Here is a 21,916-nt window from a genome sequence, read left to right on the forward strand (position 1 = left end):
CGATCTTTTTTCGTTTTATGTTTTATCGTTTTTGTCTTCACTTTTATCTTCATTGTTCTTCTTTCACCAGGACATTCAATGAAACATTTTTTGGTTCCAACTACCTACGAATACTTAAGAGCTCGTTGTATGCAAATAAATTTAACGCAGCATAATCGCATTTAGCTCGAAATATTCAATGAAAGATACACAAACATATGTGTTTATGTACAACTGTGATCTAGCCCTTCTGAATCTGCTTTTTGACCAACGATTACGGCTTACATATCATAGTACACGGAAGCCATCGCAGACTAACCGATATGTCGATCAATGATGCAAGCAGGGCAGGCTAGAAAAACAAGTAGCCTGCAGTGAGGTTCGAACTCACGACCTCCGGTCAAGCCGGGACCGTCGCTCTAACAACTGAGCTACACAATCTCAGACAGGAGCGAGTCGAGAAACAACCATACGCCAATGCTTGCTCAATCTGTTACCGTAGTACAAGCAATTCAATTGAAGGGGATTCACAGTACCATATCATTTATTTAATGAAACATGCACACATAAATGTGTGTTAACCAGGACATGTCGCTTTCTAATACTGTAGTTCAAACGAAAATTCCAGTTGCATATTTCTGCTCTGCATCATAAGATTACCTTAGGTTTCCTAACATTACTTGCTTTAGACGTACCGTTATGAATTATTTTTTGACGTTATAATCAAAGTATTTCGAATAACAGAATCTGCCTAAATCTGGCAAAAACGAACGATTCTGGTTGAACATCAATGATAAAGATTAAACCTAGTACAGACATTAGCAAACCGAAAATCAGTTTGTTTGGATGATACAATATGATAAATATAGGCTACTTCGCTATTAAAGGCATCATCAGTATCTAAAAACATAACACAATATAAGTCAAGAAGTACGCTAATAAAAACTTAAACTGACTGTTCTAGGCAAGTGGTACACTACGCAAGCCGCGACTGCTGCAACTCAATGACGATGCAGGCAGTACAATGACGTAACAACTGGTAAGAAACACGTTGGACACAGGAATCGTAAAGTAATGACGCCTCCGTCGAGTTTTCAAAGTCCGTTTTGTTTATAACATGTGACACCAGCGTTGTAATCAATTCTTTTTGAAAAAACTTAAGTCCCCGTCAAGTTACTACTTATACTCGAGAGGAAAAGTCTGCCTTGTCTTGTATTTACAAAGGTATTTACATCCAAAATAACAAGACTATACTTACAAGTTTTGTAGTATAATGGTTGGAGATTGTAGTAAGGCGTAGTAAGAATATAAAAGCCCCAAAAGAAGTAAATATCGATACCCCTGTATGGGCTTTAATATTTTTACTTCGTCTTACTTTAAATTCAAGTTTATAACGCAGTTTTATTTAAACTTTTATGGCTTACGGCAGGGATGTCCAACCTGTGGCCCGCCTGAAATTTTTTGTGCGGCCCGCTAGTCATTTTTACTCCCAAGTAGTATTTTAAACGTTCAATATTAGCCTAATAAAAATGTATAATATGGGTAAAAAAATATATATATAACTCTAAAGGCCAATACTTAATCTTGAAACTTAATAGGTTCTGCGGCCCATTAAATTATTTCAAGTGTCAACGCGGCCCACTATATTAAAATGTTGGACATCCCTGGCTTACGGCATGTCACACAATAAATAAAATGTTTGCGGCACCCCTACGTCTACCTAAGTTTTCGTTGAAGTGGTTTAGCGTAATGTTTCCCTAATCCAGTGGTTCCAAAACAAAATTTTACCTAAAACCAAATTAGAAGACAAAATTTATTTAAAAATCCTCATTCGAACACGGAATGTAGAAGATATATCGCCGAAAATTAACGCATACAACTTTTTGCTTTAGTTAAAGTAACATACCTAAACCTTAAACACACATTCCCAAATATCTAACAAATGTCTCGTAACACTCGTAACATTCGCTCTTAACATTAAAAAGAGTATAGAATGGCGACCAAAACATTATATCTGGGTTGGTTTTTATTTTTCGATGTTCACTTTATTAAAAACTATCCTATTATTACACTCAATTGATACGTTAGTTTGATTCATTAATATTTCATGACTTGTCACCCAAACAAAGACATCTTGATATTAAAATACAGCTTTAAAGGATAAAATGCCTGACGTTCGCATTGTTCACTTTTTTACCTGCTTTACAGACTTTATTAATATGACACACCAGCGCTTCTATTGTTATGAAGGATAGTATTTTACAGTGTTGTAAACAAGTCATTTTGAAATAACTTAAGTCCAAGTCAAGTCTTTTGCGAAAATAACAAGTCAAGTCCCATTCCAAGTCATCGGTTGCCCAAGTCAAGTCCCAGTCAAGCCATTATGAGAGCAAGTCAATTTCAAGTCATGTCATTGACATAAAAGTAAATTGTTAAACTTTTGAAATTGGTAAAATTGTCCGATCATAAGCAACAATTTAACTAAAAAACTAACACAAACGCAATATACAGCACTTATAGTGTTTAATGTGCAAAACCTAAAATATATTTTAATGAAAAACACTTAATTTAATCCCAAGTTATTTGACATAATGACTTAAGTCCAAGTCAAGTCATTTGTCCAAAAGACTTAAGTCAAGTCATTTTGATCAAAAGACTTAATTAAGTCAAGTCATTTGAAAACAGTGACTTAAGTGAACTTAAGTCAATTCAATAACTTAAGTCATTACAACACTTGTATTTTATCGATCGACCGATACCCGATACCAGCTGATGCTTAAACTCCTACAGTATTGGTTCAGTTAAAATACGAGCAAAATATACATCAGACAAAAAACACAAATAACCACCACACAAAATAAAATTTGAGAGACTGTTCACCAAAATAGTTCAAATCGACATATAAATAATTACTAACGGGTGCAAGCGTATAAGAGCGATCCGGTGAAATAGGCTATAAGTATCTCCTTATGCTATTTACCCGGCTAACAAAGTAATTTAAATTGATTTTGGATTAATGCATGGAAATCATGCAAAACTAGGAAAATAAAACTTAAAACTACCAGGTGCGCCCTAACCAAAACGCTAACCCCAACCCTAATCCAAGTCAATAAATAATCGCGTATTGGTGCAAGCGTTAAAGAGCGAGACAGTCAAATAACCACTTCCAATACAAGAATCAGGTGGCACTGTATAAAAGTATAAAAACAAATTTTATTGGATTCTCGACAAGCTTTCGCACAAAGGCCTTTTACTTGCACTTGTGCTTTTACGTGCATTTTAATTGTTTTCATTTACACTTTGACCTGATGAAGCACGGTTGTGCGAAAGCTTGTCGAGAATCAAATACAATTTGTTTTTATACAGTGCCACCTGATTTCTCTATTTAAAATTGGACGAATACGGATATATACAAAGATTATTTCCAATACAAAATCCTTTCAAGATGAGCTAACAGGCTAGGATTAAACATCACTAGTATAAAAGCACCACGCAAATGTGGTTTACTTGCTCTTGGATCGCCTACAACATCCAAACGTTATGCTCCAAACTTTGTCTGTTGGTGTTATCGCTTTATGCTTCAAGCCAGGACTACATGTAACCTTTTAAATGGGTAGCGTTATTAAAAAACTGTGTGGTTTGAAGTTCTTAACCGTGTCACGGATTTTTCTTTTGGAAAATAAAAGATCCGTATTACAAGTACGCATTCAAGTAGGCTAAACCTGCGAGACTTGTAAGCACACTATTAATTAAAAAACTCGTAATTTTAGGACATCTAATTATTTTCTTGCCATCTATAAGGGCCATTTTTGATTTATGGAATTGCTGTTTTGTAGAAAAAAAAATTATGAGCAATTTGCAGCCGAAATCTGGTCTAATCTAGCGAAGTGCGAAAAAATATGCTTCATGCAGATAAAGGAAATTCGCATATTGCAAAAATGCAATAATAGTCTTCTGTAAATAGTGTTTCTTAATCTTTTTACCTCACGGAGAGATCCCCACAAACCTGACGGCCTAAAGAACGAAGCGAACTCCAAATTTTAGTTAGATCGGTGTTTCTCTTAAAATGCTTGCAGCGAGTTTGTATTTATAGGTCTTATAGTTCCTTATTTCTAAAAGAACTGTGGGATATTCGCTAAACCGAACAAGAAAACAAACAACGACAAAACATCGAGGTTTTATACTTTATTTTTTCTTCTTGCTCGTGTCGCACCTGGCAACGTTCCTTGGCGCACCACTTTAATATAAATTGCACTTTATAGAGGGTATGAGCAGGCTCGGATCTCGGATTTTTGTTTGGTAGGGGCGTCAATAATGTTTCACAGATGACGCTACAAAGTTTAGTCAAAATGTGGCGTCACAAAGTTACATATAAACGTGGCTTCAAATTCGCGCGAAGTACAAACGCACACATTATAAAACAAAACCAAGTGAAATGTTTATACATTTTTTGGGACACCCTGTAACAAATTATTGGCTTTTTGCGATTCGCTTGAAACAGAACTAAACTCAAAGTGGCGCGATTTTTTCCAAACCGTCATTATTTAAAAACCAACGCGTTATACCACCTAAAAAGGGAAATCACCTTAAAGTCTGAATCTCAGCACAACGCTTAGATAATAATTCAATTGCCAAATAGTTAAACTACAAGTTATTTTCGTCGTTTTACATAAAAGGAAAGGCGTATTCAATTAAACATGGCAGACCCAAATCGAAAACGTCGTTATTATGATCAAAGCGACCAGTCTAGCAACCGAAATAGCTCGCCAAATAAACGACCATATGAAAAAAATAACGATTCCAATCAACATGCGACTGTGGTAAGTGAAAGTGAAACACAAATAATATGACCAAACTTTGGCGCTGGTCTAAAATTCTACCACTTTTTTATACTAACAAAATGAGTTGTCAAAATAAAAATTGCAAGTAAAAATAAACCATGAGAAAACAAATTAAATAATATTACTTGATCCATCCAAACGCCGTTTCTTTTTAGGCTTAACAAATAGCATTTTTTCGCCGTTATTAAAACCTGTTTTTCATCAAAAAATTTTCTACTGCACACCTGAAATGTTGACACTCAAAATGCAGACTGCCTAGACTAGTTAGTAGATTGTTTGTTTACAACTGTAGAAGGCTCCAACCAGATTGGAAACTTTTGATTTTGCGCGGGGAGACGATTTTGAAGCTTTAAATTGCGCGGTTGTAATAACATTTCCGCCCAAATTTGCGCGGCTGTAATAACGTTATTTGCAAAATTTGCACGGCTGAAAATGGAGTACTATACTGAAAATCGTTAGCGCAACGAAAATTTTGTCTGTTTGCGGCTGAGCGCATTTTGCGTTGATTTTACATGAAATGCGCGGCTATGACCGCGGCTGACAATTTGTCCACTAGCACACAACTTATGCCATTTGTAATGCTTAACAGCGTTGATAATTGTGGTAATTTACAGGTTGCAGAACATTACAATCGAAGGGAGAACACGAGTGCAGCTGATCGCCGCAAAAGCAAAATTTATTTCATGAGAAATTTCAACAACTGGACAAAATCTATTCTAATAAGTAAGGTTTTCTATAATCACCCCTTTAAATATTATTAATTGTGTGGAAGAAATAGGTTATTGATTTTGGTTATTGCTTTGAATTAAAATTTATAATTATATTTATTTACAATATGTAAGTTATTGTATGTAATGCAGGTAGAAATTATATTATTAGTAATGCAGGTAGAAATTATATTATTATTTTTTCGCTATAGAAACTCTAAATCATATGTTTTTTGTTGCATAACTTATATTTTACCTAAGAGAATTAATTAGGAGTAATATTAAATCTGAGAAAATTTAAAATTATAAACTTTTGTGCGGCATGGTTTTTAGCGAATCTTGATAGATGATTATTTGGATCCTTATAAGTTATTCTTATTGTTGTTTTGTAGAAAAGTATTTGGATAAGTTGCGCGACAACAGGCGCCCCGTTGTGTTAGATCTTGGATGTGGAAAAGGAGGCGATTTGTTGAAATGGAACCAAGGCAGCATTCACAAACTTGTAAGAATTTAATGGTGAAAATAGCGGCCCAAATAGACATAAAAAGCTTTATCGTTCAAATGTTTCAGCAAATGCTCATGCCATCATCAGTGACATGAAGGCTACAATAAAGCATGTCGCTTTTTACGTCTATTTGGGCCGTTAGTTTCAGCATTAAACTTATGAACAGATCCATATATAGTGTTGTAAGAATTGTTAACGTAATTTAATTACCAAACTCAACGTTCTTACCTGTGGTCCTTGAAAACATATGTGGCCCTTATTAACTTATTTACAACCTTGTGTGTTGCAAAGTACAATAAAAGGTTGCTTACTCATAAAATCTTAACTTCATGCTACACTTAGTGATGCTAGAAATATAACTTTAAATCTATTGTGCTTTAAATTTTTCTTTCATAAACTGAAAAGCAGTGTTGTAATGGGTCAAGTCAATTACCTGACCGTCTTTTTACAACTGTTTGTTATTTTACTAAAGGTGTGCACAGACATTGCATCTACATCAATAGACCAATGCAAGGAGCGCTATCAGACTTTAAGAAAGCGATCGAGAAATAGGAGAGTTTTCGATGCAGAGTTTATTGTTGCAGATTCTGGAAAGGTGTTTAACAATGTTTTATTTCTTGCATATTTTCTCATATTTTTTATATGTTGCACAGTAAAATTTGATAGATAACGTTTTCTTGGTAAAATTGCCACAACTTTATAGAATGTTATTTCTTCTCAAATAAAGAATCCACATTGTATTTTAATTAGCTGATTTGTGTTAATTTTTAAACCTGATGGCGTCAGCTGACATCTTCTGCCAAAGCATTGGTTAATAACTTTGTTCACACCAGAATGACGTTTATCTGCTCATATGGTGTCTTTTTGAACAACCCAGGGTTGCCACAATGTCTTTGAATTGTATTTATGTCTAATTTATGTATATGTATTTAGAAAGCGCCATAGTAATCAACCATTATTGTAACTATTTATTAATGTGTTTAACCATGCCAGTTATACTGTAATGTTTTCAAATGATGTTAAAAACGCCGAGAAGTGCCGTTTTAGGTCTTTGATAAGCCTTTAAATGTCTTTTTTTGTAAATATGTGACAACCATGAAAATCTATTTATAGAATCAACTTGTTTGGGTTTTTAGCGTCATAAACTTTTGTCACAAAAAACACCTGTATCAGACCTAATTTAGTTGGTATTTTTTCATTTAGGAACTTTTGCAGCCCAAGTTTTTGAACCCGGACATGAAGTTAAATATGACAAGTTGTCAATTTGTGATCCACTACACTTTCGAAAGTCAAGAGCAAGCAGAAAGAATGGTGGAAAACGCTTGCGCTAACTTGAACGAAGGCGGCTATTTTGTTGGCACCACTGTGAATTCTGAAGCACTTTTGTAAGTCTTTGTGGTATGTTGTTATGATAAAGTGTTTGTTCTTAAAAAAATTGTAGATATTATTGTTAACCTAAAGAAGCCCACACTTGAATAATTAATTATTCATGGTATACGTTTTTAGTTATTTTTATTATCATCATTTATAATAATTTAATTGCTTTACAGACTTAGGTAAGTTTTATATTTGTTTATATATAAGTCTTTGTTCTTCAAAAAAAGAATAAAATAATATAAACATTGTAGTTGTTTATGTTCGATATTTTAAAGAAGTTAACACTTTTTTTTTATGTTAATTCTTTTTACAAAGTTTTATATATTTATTTAACCCTAAATGTGTCTGCCTAGTTGTTTTACTAACTTCTATAAGTCTTGGCTTTGTTTCTTTTATATATTGAAAACGATGTAAAATTTCCAATAACATGTTAATAAAATATGGTGAAAAAAAAATTGTTATTTTGTTTATAGACGCAACCTGAATTCATCCGAAGGCTTGAAGTTTGGAAATGATATCTACAGCGTGGAATTTGCCAATGACGAATCCTTTCCAGATTACGGATGCCGATACACATTCAAACTTCACGATGTTGTAGACTGCCCTGAATTCCTCCTTAAAAAAGCTAATTTAGTAAAGTGAGCGTATTCAGTGCAGCTTTCTTTAAAATATTTTAAATATTTTGCACAAATCTTACGAAGAGGTAAATGTAAATTAAAAGTGTGTGTTTAGTCCATTGGTTAACCTTTTAAAGTGGAGCTTATGCAATGGTGCTTTTTCGCAGTATTTCAAATACTTTTACCAACCTAATCTTACAATAGGGTAAAGTAAACTAAAATAATATTTTGGACACTTTTTTTAACTTTATTTTCTTATGCATTTAAGCCCATTGCGTCTCATTGGTGGCCACTCTAATGAGTTCTTTACGATTTGTGTCGCGTTGTTCATGTGTTAGAATCGGAATAGAATGGCAGTTTTAAAAGCTGCAATTTAAAATTTGTTGAAGTTTACGAAAAATAGAACTTTACCTCTCTCCCCAAATAAACTACTGTAACCCCATACCACTAAATTTAAATTTAATTCAGTCTAAAAGTATATATGTTTTATTTATTTAAACGGAGGTCCATTTTAATCAGTACTGAACTTTAGAACAGTGGTCGACAAACTTTTTTCCCGCGGCCCAAAGTATTCTTTCCAGAGCTATTAAAGGCCCACTACGTAAAACCACTGCAAAAACAGGAGAAACCAGGATTTTTTGTTAGGGTTGGGAGCAAGCAAATTTTTAGAATGACGTCACAAAGTTACGTCACACACACACTGATTTTTAAAATTTATTGCAATAAATTTGCGATTATCAGTCACACGGCCCACAACTACATGATAAGACTACCTATTAAAAATGTCTCTGCGGCCCACAGTTTGCCGACCACTGCTCTATGCGATTGTTTTGTTTCAGCCTTTGTAGAAAACACGGAATGCGACTTGTTGAGTGGAAAACATTTGCCGAGTTCTTTCAAGACAACTCAAGAAACAGCGAGAACTTTCGACTTCTTAAAAGAATGAGCGCCTTAGAGGTAAGCAATAACAAAGAAAAATTATTTGAATAAAATGGTAAGCATCGACCCTAAAATATTACATCACTGACCCCTAACAATGGCTCTCTCCCCAACGGTTCTATGGACTTCAGTTTAAAAATCCCAGTTTCAGACCATTATATCAGTAGGTATTTATTTGGGTACACTATGCACGGATCTGTAATCTAGCTTAATAACAAATTTCAAAGCCAAAAAGGTCGAGTGGATCGACAGCATCTTGATTAAGACGTTTCGATACGAACTTGTATCATCTTTTAGTTAGTTTGGCCACTTTTTGGCTTTGAAACTTATTATTAAGGTATTTATTACCTTGTCAAAAACGTTTGATTCTGACTTAATATCAGGTCGGCACCGATACCAAGTGGTAATATCGGACGATATCGACGGTGTCCGATAATATCGGATCGGAGCCGATACCCGATACTAAGTAGTATTGTCGGTATCGTCCGATACTAGGGTGGTATCGGTGCCGATAAGCGAAGTAAATTGTACCAATTTAGTCATGGCTTGCGATCGAACTGAGCGTTTTTTATTCTACAGTCTAATATTTTTAGGTAATCGCGTTATAATCAAGGCTGGGGAGCCACCGTAAAATAGCATTAGCTCCGGCTCCAGCTCCGGAGCCATCAGGCAATTATTAAATGGCTCCGGCTCCAGCTCCGGAGTCGTAAAACTCATATCGTTTGGCTCCGGCTCCAGCTCCGGAGCCATCAAACACACCCAATGACTCCGGCTCCAGCTCCGGTGCCACCAGTCACTTATTCAATGGCAAGTTTTAAAAATTGCTTTTGGCTAACTAACGTTGGAGATGCAACAAAATATAATTTCTTAGCTTTAGCACCACAAATTGAAAAATGGCTCCAGCTCCACAAAAATAATAACAATGGCTCCGGCTCCGGCTCTGGCTCCAAAGAAAATGCTTAGCTCCGGGCTCCAGCTCCGGCTCCGGCTCCCCAGCCCTGGTTATAACCATAAAAGTACCCAATTTATAGCGCTAAGAAAGGTCAAAGCGTTGAAAAATCAGGTAGAAATTGATAGGAGAACACCGCGACCTCCACACCGCCTATTGCTAGTGACTGTCTTTCCATTTTGCCGACAAACATCCTCCGTTATTCTTATTGTTCCAGGAATACCCGGCCAGGGGTGGCGAGCAGAACAGCTCAGTGGAGTCGGACTATGACCACGCGAGGGCGGAGTGTGAGAGAATATCGAGCAAGTATCCCGGAAGTAATCCAAGGGTGGCGACCCTCTCCAAGACTGAATGGGAGGCAGCAAGTGGGTTGGAATCAATAAATTGAATGATAAAATCCAAACTTACGAATCGATTGATGTTCGCACGCTCTACATGTTTATACGTTTGAAGGCAATGCGTATTTAAGTTAAATTATGGCTGGAGGTTTAGCAAGAAATATACAAAATAGTTTAGAAAAAAACAAAAATATTTCTAACACGTATGGTATAAAGTCACTTGCTATTTCCACGCTCTACAGTGTTTTAACGTATTTTCGTTTTATACACTTATTTGAGTATATTGTTTTTCACCATAAAACCAACTTTTTACAAATTCTTTTAAAATATACAAACATCGGTTTGGATTTCGGGGCATGATGGTTTGAGGTTTAGTAAGACATAGTAAAATATTAAACCCCATAGAGAAGTAGGTTTATTTTAAATGCAATAAGTATAAAACGAAAAACAGTGTATAGCATGGATACAGTATGTGACTTTATATACCATAGGTGTTAAAAATGTTTTTTTGTGAACTATTTTGTATATTTCTTGCTAAACCTCCAGCCATAATACAACTTCAATATGTATTGCCTTTGACCGTATTGACATTTCTAGTATGTATGTTTTTATTTCGATCGCTTGTTAGTTTAAACTGCTCAAGTTTCTATACTGGTGAAAAGGACGTATTGAAGGTTTTTTATCACCCATGCAGCTTATTTTGCCAACCAACTCTTGTTCTTTCCAGGTATATATGTCGTCTATGCTTTCGTAAAGGACACCAATAGTAGGGAGGGTGACAGCGATTCGGAAGACCACGTCTCGCAAACCAGGGAGGGCGAAAACAACTCGGAAGATTCGGCGAAAGGTCCTGAGAAAATTCCTCTTGTTATTTTGTGAGCGCTTGTTGTGCTTTCGAAAACGTAAAGAAAAATGAAGAAAATGAATGATGTCAGAGTCTTGGTGGAAATGTAACAAGCGTGGGTGACATGTGCTGCTCTATTCCTGCTGAAATTAACAGAGATTTCACAGGTTTAAATAAAATTTCTGGCTGTTTTATGTTTAAAACTCTTCACATAAGGGTTAAGAAATGTTGTGCCAAGATTTTTTTGCTTTTTGCGGGATTTCCCAATGTATTATTGCAACAAATTTTGTCTTTCGTTATTTGGCTGATTGTATTTTTGTGGTTTAAACATATTGTTGCTTTTCACATGACAACTAATTACATTTTTTCCTCTACTGCCATATTTAAATTCGCTGAACGCAACTTGTGAGATTATTAAAACCCAACATATAAAATACAGCTCAGTGATGGCTGCTAACTAACGTTTATTTCTGGAAAACATCGATTTCATTCGCGAAACGTAAGATTGAAAAGATTGTTGTATGCCTTTGAACGTTCAATAATAACAATGGGTTTCACTAGATTTTGAAATATAATTAGGCTATGTGTTATGGGTCTTTTTAGAATAGCCTTTATAAAAATGCTTGAAAGCTTAAATCCTGATGCTAATGTTATTTTACCAAACCCTACAATAAGGTCAATCTTGAAAGACTTGGGGATTATCGATTTTATACAGTTTGCTAATCCTGTGCCTGGAAAAATATATTTTTGCAGTTTGTTCTGGGACAGTGATTTGTATCGGACACCTTAAGCTGCACTACAACGATTATGAAGGATTTTACCCGGCAAAAAGTTAAAAACTGAACCTTTACCTAGAAAGAAAACTGAAAGCAGTCTTTAATTGATTATTACGTGAACGCAATAATAGAATCAATACATTAAAAAAGAAAATATAGTTTGCTTCGCTTTTGATTAGTATAAAGTTATTCTATATGTTTTTATCAAAGTTTATTTTTAAAAACTTAAGTCTTTTTGAGAAATAACAAAACAGAACCTCCTTTATTGTAAAATAAAGTTTTGCGTGAACTTTGTACTTTCGCTATTCGGGTTAAACCCCAAGTTAATCATTTTTCACCACGTTTGAGAATTTAAATATTAGAAAAAGCTTCAATGGAATTTCAGTCTTAGTGATTTTAGTTTTGCCGGTGTTTTAAATCGTAGGTTAGCATCTGTGATTTGAGGTCAACCCAACTCGGAAGTTTCGAAATTAAAACATTTTCTGTTTCTACCTTAGTTTAGCAACAAAATGGCACTTAGAAAAGGTAAGGTGTACTTGGTAGGATAAATAAATATCAGTTTTGTAATTTGTGTGCTTTTAAAATATCTTATCAGTCGGAATTGTGTGATACTACAATTTTAAGTAACCGAAACAAAATCGAAGCATAAGGTGATAGAATGGTTGATCTACATGCGTTATAAGGCAAAAATACTTTTAAGGCCTGCACGGGGATATCTTTCTACGTAATACTCGTAATACTTTTCCTAGCATTTCTTTCCTGTGTAATACTCTCCAAGAATGCTTTTATTACCCTAAACACGCTTATTTCCAGGAGTATTTATCGTGGCTGCCAAGCGAACCCCGTTCGGAGCCTACGGGGGAATGCTGAAAGACCACACCGCAACTGACCTTCAGGAGATTGCAAACAAGTCCGCGATTGAAGCCGCCAACATTTCACCGGAAAACATTGACTCTGTCTTTGTGGGAAATGTTATGCAGGTAAACCAGTCTTCAACATGGGTGCTATTTTTAATGTTAAAGGGTGCGGAGATATATTCATGATTTGTTCGTTGCTAATTAACTTATTGATAAGCTTCTCAAAAAATTATCTGTGTAATCACATGTGTTCAATTTCCTTTGTTGAGCTGTAAGTTTTTGAGTTTTTTATTTTCATTTTGGAACATTCAATATAATAATTTTATTGCCGGGGTTGTGAAACATGTAAAAAAATATCTATTTCTGTTCCTAATGTAATTGTTGATTATATGTGCATTAATAGTGTATCAGTTTAATAACCCTGGTTTTCTAATAAAACTTTCATATATTCACACAAAAAGATTTTTATGTTATAATGTTGATTCAAAAACGTTTCAGAGTTCCATCGATGCTGCATACATTGCAAGGCATTCAGCCCTCCGTGTCGGCATTCCAATGAATGTTCCGGCGCTAACAGTTAACAGATTATGCGGCTCCGGGTTCCAGTCAATTGTTTCCGGGGCCCAAGAACTTGAGCTTGGCATTGGATCAGTGGCTCTTTGTGGGGGTTCGGAAAACATGAGCATGGGCCCCCATATGATGTTCGGGGCTCGATTCGGGGTTCGGCTTGGAATGGACTTAAAGGTTGGTTTTGGTCTGAAAAAATTGTTAGTTTAATGGCGGAGGTTGTAGTTAGATAGAATAAATTGCAAAGCCAATACAGAAGTAGGTATTATAGCATTTGGTTAATAGTTAAAAAATATCTTAGGATATTGTTTGGAAGTTGTAGTTAGACCTGGAATGAAAATGATAGTCCATAAAGACGTAGGTGGCATTTCGTAAACCTTTCTAATACACTCGAGATTGTAATTTGACGAAGAAAGAATACTAAGCTAAAAAAATTAAATTGCAGTTTGTCAATCGTTTTTAAATTTTAAGTTGGTTTAGGTACATAATAGAACATAACAAAACATAATACTCAACTGGAAGTATGTTTGAATTAGAAATCTACCTAGTTTGTTCCTGTTGAAGTTGTTCTTATTTTGATCTTATGGCTATGAGTCCTAAAAAAAATTGACAATCGCCGCTCTATATACAATAAAACACACATGTATTATGTTTTTCACCTAATACTCCTGCTTTCAGTTGGTCGATGGCTTGTGGGCAGGTCTGACTGACCAACACATTAAGACACCAATGGGAATGACTGCAGAAAACCTCGCCGAAAAGTACAACATCTCAAGAGAAGAAACCGACAAGTATGCGATGCTAACTCAATCAAGATGGGGGGAAGGTAAACAATATTTTAATTTGCGAGTCTGTCTATAAAGCAACAGTGTTTAACTGTTCGATTTTATTTGTCTAACTCTAAACAGGGTAATCAGGTGGCACTATATAAAGAAAAATTGTATTGAATTTTTGACAAGCTTTTTTTTAGTTTTTCTGCTTTGACCACTAAAGCACAGTTGTACAAAACCTTCAAAAATTAATACAGTTTGTCTTTATATAGTGCCACCTGATTAGTGGTTATATGGTTTGTATCCCTTTATATGGTTTGTATCCCTTATTATGCAGTCTGTTGTTTTATGAATGTCAGTACTTTACTAAGCAGACTCTTAAGTTCATGGTATATTTTATGAATTGTTTTAAAGTATGTTGCGATACTTTTAATCTGGTGTCATCCTGTTCAATTTAACCATTGTTTCTAGTTATAGAAGTGCCATTTGCATGGATAAAATTGTTGTTTTGTTGATTGAAATTTTATTTTTGCTTTTAATACAAAAAGGCGTATTTTGTACCCCAATAAGTTTTCCTTTCTATATATATTTAAATAAATTAAACCAATAATACCTTTAAGCATTTCACAATTTTTTGAGAGATAGGAAAACTTTGAACACTTAACAAATTAGATAACTTAACACTTGAAACTGCTTTTGTCTGCATTATAAGCCCTTTTTACAATTTAAAGCACAGCAAAGTGGTAAGTTTGACCCAGAGATGATTACCATCACCGTAAAATCTCGCAAGGGAGTCATCGCTTTGAACAAAGACGAGCATCCCCGACCTGGAGTTACGATGGAACAACTCTCTAAATTACCCCCGGTGTTTAAGAAGGGTGGAGCTGTGTCAGCTGGCAATGCCAGTGTAAGTTATGTGTAAATGTTGCAGTGTTGCAATGGCTTTAGTCACTATTTTTAAATGACTTGACTTGAATTTGGTCTTTTAGCAGTGTCAGCTGGAAATGCCAGTGTAAGTCATAAATAAATGTTTAGAATCTTTTCGCTGTGGCGAGTTTGAATCTTACCCAAGACTGCTTTCTTGCACTTATTTTAGAGATCGACTATTATATCGGTTTACCGATAAGGTAGATAAATCGGAATCTGTAAATTTGTGCTGAAATTTTGCAGCTGTTTTATTATGAAAATGCTTTATAGACTTTCCTCAAAAACAAACAAATGTCCAATTTTTTCTGAAGTCGTTTGATTGAATCTTATCGTAGACTGTTTTACATTAATCTGTGTTGGAGCAAGTGATTTTGGATTACTTTAGTCTCGAAAAAGTCCCAGTCACGTTAAAAACAACTAAACTTCAAGTCTAGGCTTTTCCATAAAAATAACAAGTCAAGTTTCATTCCGATTTTCGAGTAATAAGTTACTAAGTCGAGTCGGAATTAAAGGAAGTCAACTTCAAGTGCAGTCCGTCTCATTTATTTAAAATATCTTTCTTAAGTCAAGTCAACTGATCACTAGACACAAAAACTACCAGAGTCCCGAATCCGACGTGCGCATGCGCCTTACTAAATTTTAAAACTGGTATGGCCGTAGTTTGGTGATCCGTGTGTTAACGTAAAGGCTTGTACTTAGCCAAAAAATATAACATCAGTCTGTCCTCGGCCAAAAATTGTTCAAAACGTTGTCAAAAGTAACAAATCGATTGGATTAAACAGTGAAATTGTATTCTGCTCGGCTTATGCAAAAATATTGCACCTTTTTACAAGAAGAAGCATAAAGCAAAACAGTATAGACTTTCTTGTCTCAATCAAAATCAGTCACTATAGGTTCTAGTTTATAAAAGAGAAATATATTTCGCCAATCACGGCATCATCGGTCTCTTATTCACTTAGAATCCAAGAAAGCATAAAGTTAAGATTTATTTTTCCAATTGAACAAAAGCATTCATTAAATTACGGGGTGTTTGTAAAGCGGCCGCTTCAGTTAAAACCGATTGATTAAACTTAACTTATATTCTTGCCCAAAACATTACAAAATTCTCGTCGCTCGGCAAAACCCGTTTGTTAGATGAATTTAACATTTTTTCCTTAATTAACAGGTGATTGTGATAGGACTGCTGCAGTTAAAATCAATTAATTAAACTTTGAACTTATTTTTGTGCCCAAGAAACTGCAAAATTCTCGTCGTTCGGCAAAATCCGGTGTTTAGATAAATTTTACATTTTTTTTTCTTTAATTCCCAGGGTGTCTGTGACGGAGCAGCTGCAGTTATCCTTGCCACAGAGGAAGCTTGCACCAAGCATAAGTTGACGCCACTTGCACGACTCGTCTCATACAACTCTGTGGGGTGCGACCCCAGCATCATGGGAATCGGTAAGAAAAGTAGTGTATGCCAAAAAGTTGTCCGATAATATCGGATCGGAGCCGATACCCGATATCAAGTGGTAGTATTGGGGAGTTGCATAGGGTGGTATCGGTGCCGATCCGATACCGAATTATTACAGGAGTTTCAGCCATGATTTTTGCCTGTGTTTCCCAATCTGTGTGCCGCGGTACACTATGGTGGTCCCTAAAGTTTTTGTAAATTTATAAAAAAAAAATGATTTGTATTGGAAATAAGCTTGTGAGACTGAATGCGCACTAAATATTAAGAAACTTTTGATATTAAAGTATTTCCTTGTCATATGTTGGGGCGATATTTAGGTTATAATTTTGTGATCTTTATTTTGTGCTGCAAAGAGTTTATGAACCCCTTGTATGCCGTTTATATTTATAACTTTACGTTTTACTGATCAAATCAACTCGGTTAGCATATAAACCCAAGCTGACAATCGTAATGTCATCCTAACGAAACTCCGCCGGTAAGATCTGCTAAAACAGTTAAAAACAACCAGAGCCCGACTTAGTCCAAATAAATCAAACGCGAAATCCCGAGTCTTTCTCTGTCCAAATTGCCAAATCCGTCGAGTCTCGACTACGGACCTAACCCTAAAGCCAGTATTTCACCCATTTACGTAACTAACCGAAGGTAAATTATTTAGCGATTTACCCATGGGGGTGTCGTATAATTCATCCAGCCACAATACGTTGTTGGAAAACATTCCGCTATTTGCTTTTCAACTTTTAGAATTTACAGTTCGCGGCCGAATCCCGTACTGCGCACGTCGGACTCGGGACTTTAGTGGTAATCTAACGAAGTCTTACTCGAGTCCAGAGTCCGACATCGGCAGACTAAATCATCTCCGTCGAATTCCGTCTTTCCCAAAACCCAGTTACCGACAATAAAATTTTCAGTTAATAGGTTTTAAGTTTTTATTGTGTTTGTTTTTATTTTTACTCTTCCTTATTATCGTGCATTGTACGGCGAACGTTTAGGGTCGTTAACCCTTATGAGGGCGAACAGGACGCCAAATAGTCTGTACAGAAATATTTTTTACCCTTTCGCTATCTATAAAAAACGTTTTTAAGATCAGCATTACAAAATATTTGTTCCATTGCCTTGGGCGTACTGTACATGTAGCACAGAATTTATATTTTTTTTGTAATTTCGTTAAATAAAAAAGTTGTTGTAAATCAACGTTAATATTTGATTATTTGGTTGACTTAATAAATGAAACTGCTTCATAAAGTTATAGACGTATTATACATTCTATAAAGCACATGTTCATATTTGGGTTCACTTCTTTAAATCACCAAAAACGTTTTTGTTATTATTTTGTATTAATCAACAAACAAACAAACAAACAAACAATTATTAAGTTGACTTTCTAAGTGAATCTGACCATACAAAACAATTATTTAATAAGCCACATTATCTAATGTACTGCACCCATCGTTATACAACCCGCTGGAACCTTATACGTTTTAGGTCCAGTTGCTGCTGTAAGGAATGCACTCGATGCTGCAGACCTCAAGCTATCCGACATGGATTTGTGTGAGGTGAGACGGTTGTGTGGAAAAACACAAGTGTTTGCTATCCATTAATGTTCCCGGTAAAACACGCGTTTAGAAAAACACACACTTTGCTTAATATTGATTTGTGACTAAGTGTTCGATGGATGTTGAAAAACAATATTTAAAGATGACGTTACAAACTTAATGTCACAACAAATGCAAAAATATGGCGGAATGACCGGCAAAATTACTAGATCACATATCCCTAATACCAATATTTGTTCTGTTTCTATTTCAGGTTAACGAGGCCTTCGGTCCTCAGTACCTCGCTGTTGAGAAGGAACTTGGCCTTGACCCTGCCAAGACCAACCTCTGCGGGGGTGCAATCGCCCTGGGACATCCCCTCGGGGCTTCCGGCAACCGAATAACCGCCCATTTGACCCACCAACTCAGGTACTTTTTTTATTTTATTGATTTACCGAAATCAGGTGGCAATCTTAAAGAAAACCTTTTGTCGCCACACCATATACAAGAGTAACAAACTTCTTTTGAGGAACAACTCGTAATAACTGAATACTGTACTCTGGTAAGAATTAACATCAAAACATGCAGAGAATCTAACAAAAGCGGCGGACAGCGTTAAATAAGTGAGAAGCTCTTTCAACCAACTGGCGAGTGCAAATTTTAACTCAATACCAATCCTATTTTAGAAGTTTCTAAACGCCACCAAGACATAAGACATTGGCAGAAATAAGTTCAAACCTAAAGAAATAGAAAAATCAACTATTGGATAAATCTTAACAGAAACTCTCATCTGACAATGTGAACTGCTACAATCTCTGCTTTAAGCCAAACATTTATTATTATTCTCCACGTATTTCCAAGAACCAAAAGTAGAAATAGGGATTTAAACAAGGGTGTGCGTAACATTTTTGTATCAAATAACTGATAACTTATAATAACTAAGTTTCATTTGACAGTTTGTGTACCGCAAGGAATTGTTTGACAACTAATTTCAATTGGTTTTGGCCCGGCTCGCGATACTTTTTGTACAAACTATGGTACTTTCCTAATCACTGTAACCAACCTTGCATTTGTGTTTGCAGAATGAAGAACCTTAAGTATGCAGTTGGAGCGGCTTGTATCGGCGGTGGTCAGGGAATTGCTGTTATTCTGGAGAATGCATCTTAAATTTCGCCAAATTGCAACGTTTAAGTTTCTGAACGACCTTTCAATTGTTTAATTTATTTTAATTCCTGTTGTAATATATATATACATATAAACAATCATTTGTTGGTTCCGCGTGACTACCTACGAATACTTAAGAGCCTGTTGTATGCAAATAAATTTAACGCAGCATAATTGCATTTAGCTCGAAATATTCAACGAAAGAGAAACACACATGTGTGTGTTACCAACTTTGACCCAGCCCTTCTAAAGCTGCTTTTTGACCAACGATTACGTATCATTAGTTCACCAAAAGTCATTGCAGACTCACCGAATCTGTCCATCTAGTCTGCAGTGGCTTAAGTATTTTCTGTGCATTTTGCTCGAAATAATGACATTTATAGTATAATTCAGGGATGACCAACCTTTTAGCATAATGGGCCGCATTGCCACTTTAAAAACTTCAATGGGCCACAACCCTATTAAATTAAAGGGGTGACGTCATAAGTTACGTCATATCATGATTTCATAAAACAACTTAACTTATAAACACCCGCTCTTCGACACTGCACTCGTATACAAATATACAATTATCGTCTGAGGTGCGAAAAATTGAGTTTACATGCCATGATACGACAACTTTGGGTTGATATATTTCCTTAAAACGGTCCGGAAAAACACACATTTAGAAAAAAAACATCTTCCTTAACAAAGATTGGAGCACCATTAGTGTTCGATGACTGTTGAAATGCGGCATTAGACTCGATTAGAGTCTCAGAAAAAATATCAGATTAGGCCTTCATCAAATACTGCATCCCTGGTCTAATTTAACAAATATTCAGGCGCAACATACCGTAAAATGCGTAGCGTATTTCGGCTCAACAGGTTTACTTTAAACCTGGGGTAATCGCAGAAAATTTTCTGGCCGGAACGCTTGCAATTTTTTTAGTGATAAGGTCGCAAAGTTACGTCATGACAAGAGGTATAAAAAAGTAATGTTCGGAGCCTTAGGAGATTTGTTTGATGTTATGAGAAATTTACCCGAACAACGTTCCGGCTTGCTTCAACCGCTGCCTTAAACCGACAAATACATAACAAACGGATAGAAATTTAAGCAAAGCGCGGAAAAAAATGCATTGTAGGTTTTTTGGGACTTGCCCCCATGATTGTTGATCCATCCCTGGTGGTGATAAATACACGCCACAGGGAGTGAAGCGAATCGTAAAGTTTTAATTAAATTATTTATCGGTTCGGACAATGTTCGGCTTCTGTTTCGCTGATAAACGAAACTTGTTTTCTAAGCTTTTAAACAATTAAGTAGAATATTTTTACCTCTAAAGATACATAAAATTTCGAGCGATTTTTTTGAGAAAATAGCTTCTAACTTAGTGGTGATTTCCGTTTTGAAAAATTACTGCGCAGTGTTTCCAGAATCGAGTCGATGAATTTTTTATCATTTCTAAAAGTTTGAAAAAACGAAGGTTTGGAGATGCCGGGCGTCGATCCCGGTACCTCTCACATGCTAAGCGAGCGCTCTACCATTTGAGCTACATCCCCGACGGGCAAAGAGTTGCAAAATGTTGCTTGCTATTTCGAAACCGAAATTGCGGAACAAATAGCCCCTGTCAAACTATTTTAATGTCAGGTGGCCAGACACTATCACACATTCAAATTATTTAAACCAAATTAAGTTAGTTACTTAACTTGCCGTTTTATTGAACAACTAAAATAAAATATTGCCTGTCTGATTTAGTTGGCCATTTCCTTCATTTTGATTTCAATGACTGAAAGAACTCAGAAATAAAGAGGCAGAAATATTTATTTTGTAAAAATGTTGTAAAGTTTACGCTGTACTTGACAAGAGACCAGATTTAGGCCTACTGCAAATATGCCAAGCAAGTAATAGAATGATTTTTGTTTTTCATCTTTTTTGACTTGTTTATTTTGTTTTTCATCTTTTTATACTTGTTGTAAGTTGGACAAACGAAGGTTTGGAGATGCCGGGCGTCGATCCCGGTACCTCTCACATGCTAAGCGAGCGCTCTACCATTTGAGCTACATCCCCGACGAGCAAAACGCTGCAAAATATTTGTCCCAACTCGAAATTGAGCACAATATCAACTTTATCTCGTGTCAGGTGATCCAGACACTGTCTCGTCGACAAACCATTTTAAACAAATTAGGTCAGTTAACCTACTTAACTTGCCTTTTTATAGAACAACTAAAATGAAATATCGCCGGTCTAATTTAGATTGGCTGTTTCTTTTTTTGAGGACATGATTCACTAAAAGAGTTCAGAAATATTTAGTTTTGTACAAATGTTGTAAAGTTTAGGATGCCACCTACTTGACAAGAGCTTAGACCAGTTATACTGCAATCTATGCTACACAATTAATAAAATGATTTTTGTTTTTCATATTTTAAAATTACTTCATGTTCGATTTCAGTTAAAAAAAGGTTTGGAGATTCGCTTATTTTCCCTGTCGCGGATGTAGCTCAAATGGTAGAGCGCTCGCTTAGCATGTGAGAGGTACCGGGATCGACGCCCGGCATCTCCAAACCTTTGTTTTTGGCTGAAATCGAACTAAAAATTTGAACAAATAAATTATAGAGCTTGGACGATAGTTGTATTTGAGAGTGTTCATAAAATAGCAGTGGGCTACGAGTTTTTCCTTAGTATTTTTTAAACTTGTTCTGAGGTAGGTTTTAGCTAAAAACAAAAGTTTGGAGATGCCGGGCGTCGATCCCGGTACCTCTCACATGATAAGCGAGCGCTCTACCATTTGAGCTACATCC

At 35.7% G+C, this 21,916-nt stretch overlaps 2 protein-coding genes across 2 annotated transcripts; both read left to right on the plus strand.

Moving 5' to 3' along the window:
- Nucleotides 1–4,586: 4,586 nt before the first annotated feature.
- On the plus strand, nucleotides 4,587–11,525 carry LOC146162794 (mRNA cap guanine-N(7) methyltransferase-like). The gene is made up of 9 exons (XM_083384593.1): nucleotides 4,587–4,799; nucleotides 5,435–5,543; nucleotides 5,920–6,029; nucleotides 6,505–6,627; nucleotides 7,236–7,417; nucleotides 7,883–8,047; nucleotides 8,866–8,983; nucleotides 10,132–10,279; nucleotides 10,980–11,525. Exons 1-9 carry the CDS (start codon nucleotides 4,677–4,679, stop codon nucleotides 11,129–11,131), a joined length of 1,230 nt encoding a protein of 409 aa, XP_083240719.1. The 5' UTR covers nucleotides 4,587–4,676; the 3' UTR covers nucleotides 11,132–11,525.
- A 769-nt stretch (nucleotides 11,526–12,294) lies between these two features.
- Nucleotides 12,295–19,305, plus strand: LOC146162795 (3-ketoacyl-CoA thiolase, mitochondrial-like). Its single transcript, XM_083386040.1, has 9 exons — nucleotides 12,295–12,397; nucleotides 12,686–12,852; nucleotides 13,228–13,473; nucleotides 13,975–14,122; nucleotides 14,798–14,973; nucleotides 16,303–16,432; nucleotides 17,928–17,998; nucleotides 18,252–18,406; nucleotides 19,060–19,305. The coding sequence occupies exons 1-9, from the start codon at nucleotides 12,382–12,384 to the stop codon at nucleotides 19,142–19,144; spliced, it is 1,194 nt and encodes a 397-aa protein (XP_083242166.1). The 5' UTR covers nucleotides 12,295–12,381; the 3' UTR covers nucleotides 19,145–19,305.
- Nucleotides 19,306–21,916: the final 2,611 nt, after the last annotated feature.

The sequence above is a fragment of the Ascidiella aspersa genome, chromosome 3 (assembly GCF_963924565.1).
Source record: "Ascidiella aspersa chromosome 3, kaAscAspe10.2, whole genome shotgun sequence".
Taxonomy (NCBI): domain Eukaryota; kingdom Metazoa; phylum Chordata; class Ascidiacea; order Phlebobranchia; family Ascidiidae; genus Ascidiella; species Ascidiella aspersa.

Coding starts and splice junctions, on each gene's coding strand:
- LOC146162794 (XM_083384593.1), top strand. CDS start 4,677: ATGGCAGACCCAAATCGAAAACGTCGTTATTATGATCAAAGCGACCAG. Junction 4,800..5,434: donor CCAATCAACATGCGACTGTG/GTAAGTGAAAGT, acceptor GGTAATTTACAG/GTTGCAGAACATTACAATCG. Junction 6,030..6,504: donor AAGGCAGCATTCACAAACTT/GTAAGAATTTAA, acceptor ATTTTACTAAAG/GTGTGCACAGACATTGCATC.
- LOC146162795 (XM_083386040.1), top strand. Junction 16,433..17,927: donor CCCCAGCATCATGGGAATCG/GTAAGAAAAGTA, acceptor TATACGTTTTAG/GTCCAGTTGCTGCTGTAAGG. Junction 17,999..18,251: donor CCGACATGGATTTGTGTGAG/GTGAGACGGTTG, acceptor TTTCTATTTCAG/GTTAACGAGGCCTTCGGTCC.